Raw genomic sequence first — 3,544 nt, forward strand, 5'->3', positions numbered from 1 at the left:
ACACACAAATGCAATGGACATACTTGAAAGAACGGAGGGACAGATCTTCAATAGCACAGTTTGAGCCCTGGCAACAGGTTAGTTGACCTTTCTTTTAATCCTGTGGTTTGATGCTTCATAAACATAAGACGTTTTGGCAGTTCAATCTTATATTTAGGAACAGAGGTAGTACTTTTTAATTTTTTATCTTCAACTTAGAGATTTGTAGTTCAGATTTTCTTTAGATGTTTTCAGCAAAACTTTCATCTCTTATGGTGGATAGCAGGAGAACTCCAAAACAAAATCAACCCCGCGCGGAGCATCTGCAGTTTAAGGGCAGGGTCCCGGTATAGTAACTATTGATCACCCCATCACCAAGACGCCAAGAAGTTCATGAGATTTTTAGCATGCATTCCGAAAATCACTCTTAGATACAAGAATCACCTTCTGACATCATCGATTAGCATGAGGTTTTGACCCATATGCAGCAGACTTAAACAAACAGATTATACAAAGCAAAAACTGACAGTTTGCTGAAGGTTTTACACATCCAAGCAACAAATAATAGTAATAACACAATTAACATTGTGTTCAAGATTTTACATCCAAGCAGCGACTGATAGTTATTACTAAGGAACAGATATTACCGCACATTAGAAGAGCTCCTGGAAAACAGATGTCCCCTCCTCAAGAAGAAATAATCAATGCCCAAGCAATTCTGGGTCCCCAACGTACTCTGCAATCTGATCATATTTCACACGCACCATGTCTTTTGTATCCGCATCCTCCACTACTGCAGTCTCTGCCTCTGAATTCTTCTCTACCAGATGCCCATACACCCCCTTGTGCTTCCCACAGAGCACAAGCACTTGGCCGTTTGTCCGTGGCAGGACTGTTTCAAGCATATCCTGCTCCACCCCCTGCACAAGCTCTGACCCGTCATCCATCATTATGTCACATGTCGTTGGTCCAACCACATCGACAATTTTTGCCTTCTGCAGGTACAACCTTCTGCTGAACCTCTCATTAACCACTCTAACCCTAATATTGCTCTGTAACCAGCGCACTTTGTTACCAACATCGCGGCTACTCTTTTCTTCTCGACTATCCCGAGATTTTCTCTCTTTCTCTCGAACCTCCCTCTCGGCCCTAAGATCACCAGATCTCTTCTGTCGGGAACTTGAATCCCTCTCCCGGACTCTGTCTTCCTTGTCCATATCTCTCTTCTTTGCATTTCCATTCTCTGCGGACTTCTTTCCACCATTCTCTGTCGGCTTCTTTCCACCAATAACCCAGTCGCCGGAGCGAGTCTTCTTAGGGTCTGCCTCAGAAGGGTCGTAACCTAATCCCAGCGTACCGGCACGGCGGTTATACTCAACAACCTTGGTATCTTCCTTGTTATTGCGGCCGAGCCCTTTGCCTTCCGACCAGCCGTAACCAGCAAGGAGGGCAGCACCGAAGCCCTCCACAGGCACCTCCTCAAACTCATCTATACCACGGTGGTCAGGGAGGCTGGCCATGTCCTCCTTGTACCGTCGCAGCATAAGGTCACCGCTGGAGCCGCCATCTCTGGCTGGAGAGGTCGGCTTCTTCTCTGATTCCTTGGAAGACTGCGTCTTACCCGGCTCCGTGGCGTCAGCCTCGGCGTCGGCGTCGGCGCCGCGTCGGGTGAGGCCATACCCTATGTGGGAGGAGGGGTTGTCGGGGGCCTCGGAGGTGTCGAGCACGAATGTGGGGCCACCGGCGGTGGAGGCCGCAAGGGCGGCCTCCTCCTCGGGGGTCGGGAGGGAGGAGGGTTTGCGGGAGCGGTGGTTGAGGAAGTGGCCGGAGTTGGGGAGGGGCGCGATGACGGCGGACGCGGCGCCGGCGGCTAGGGTTTGCGACGGATCGAACTCGGTGACGAATTGCTGGGCGGGGGCAGCGGCCGCGGAAGCGGAGTTGCCGCTGGCGGCGGAGGAATCAGCGCCGGCGGCGGGGCGGGGCGGCTTGGGCGGCCTGAGCTTGGAAGGGATGGAGAAGGACAGCTTCTTCTCCTTCTCCATGGCGGCGGCGATTTGGGGGAAAGCGTGTGGAGTCTGTGGGGGGCGCAGAAACACGAAAAAAAATACTGGTACAGGAAAGAAGGAACCGAGTTCGTGTGACGTTGAGACTCGGTATCGGCTGAGCCCCCAGTGGCAAAGCTGGTCAAACGGGCCGGGCCGACCAGGCCAGCCCGCGACCACGCCGGCACAGCCGGGCCAGGCACGGCACGCCCTGGCCGGTGCCTGGGAATGTTAAATGCGTATACAAAAAATGTTTATGATGTATACAAAAAAATATACCATGTGTATGGAAAAAAACTAACATAAAAAAAAGTTTCAAAAATTTTATTCATGTACTTGTAAAATATTAAATGTGTACAAAAATATTTTTGATGTATACAAAACATGTACAATGTATATGAAAAAACTATGTGTTTAAAAATGTTACTCATGTATTCGGAAAAATGTTAAACATGCATACATAAAGTATAAGCATGTAAAAAATGTATCAAATGCATAACGAAAATGTATGATGTGTAAAAAGTAGACATCAAAACATATATTCAAAAAATGTTAACCATATGCACAAAAAAATGTTAACCATGTATTAAATAAGTCATAGATGTATACCAAAAATGTACAATGTCTATGAAACAATAGACATCCAAACATTTATTCGAAAAAATATTAACAATGAATTTCCAAATGCTAAAGGTAAATTAAAAAATTACGTATGTAATAAAAAATGTAAAAAATCAGAAAAATAAAAAAAGGGAAAAGGAAACCAAAGAAACAGGTGCAAAAAAATTGAAAACAATGAAAACCGAGAAAGAAATAAAGAAAACCAAGAAAGAAACGAAAAAAATGAAGAAAATGAGAAATAAGAGAAAACACAACAAAAAATATGAAAGAAACCAAAAAATGAAGAAATAACAAAAAATGAAGTACAATGACGAAAAAGGAAAATGAAAGAAAACCAATGAAGAAGTAAGAAAACCAAACAAAAAATAAAATAAAAACAAAAACACTAAAATCGAAACACCCAAACTAGCACATTAGCGAACTGACCACCGACGAAGAAATGGATAGCATGCTATTGAGTCGGCCCACACGCGTGCACGCTGCAGGGAAGCTTCATGCGAGAGGAGCTAACATGTCGTTATAAGCCATATATAGAGCACTCAAGGGGTGCGCGAAATCACTAATTAATAGTTAAGGGTTGTCCTTTGCAAAAGTTGTCTCCCACCTTCTCAGACGCTCACAAGTGGTGCCACCTGTCACAACCAAGGAGTTTTCGTTTTCTTCGTAAATTTGTTTGTTTAAAATATCTTATCTCTTGAACTGTGTGTTTAAACCCCGAATCATTTTACCGTCAGATTTCTAATGTTGAGATGTTTACAGTTAGATCTCATGTTAATAGATTTTGATGAACATCTCTTCATGGAAAAAACGAATACTAGAAAAAAAAATGGAAACCAAAAAAAGAATATTGAATAAAATAGAGTAAAAACAAAAAATAACAACCCAAAAACAAATACAGGAAA

General features: G+C 44.1%; 1 protein-coding gene across 4 annotated transcripts in view; it reads right to left on the reverse strand.

Annotated features, from left to right (window-relative positions):
* The window catches only part of LOC123085305 (protein MOS2), a 5,631-nt gene extending 3,493 nt beyond the window's left edge, over positions 1-2,138 (reverse strand). For 2 of the 4 annotated variants that reach the window (XR_006439671.1, XR_006439672.1), the window contains exon 1: positions 627-2,099. Coding sequence is in view for 1 of the 4 variants with exons in the window: in XM_044506927.1 (XP_044362862.1) it covers positions 681-2,021 (1,341 nt within the window). In the remaining 3 variants the exon portion in view is untranslated. Of the gene's footprint in view, positions 1-626 lie in introns of all 4 variants that reach the window. The other 2 variants (XR_006439670.1, XM_044506927.1) reach the window with 2 other exon arrangements.
* Positions 2,139-3,544: the final 1,406 nt, after the last annotated feature.

This window comes from Triticum aestivum, chromosome 4A (assembly GCF_018294505.1).
Source record: "Triticum aestivum cultivar Chinese Spring chromosome 4A, IWGSC CS RefSeq v2.1, whole genome shotgun sequence".
NCBI lineage: Eukaryota > Viridiplantae > Streptophyta > Magnoliopsida > Poales > Poaceae > Triticum > Triticum aestivum.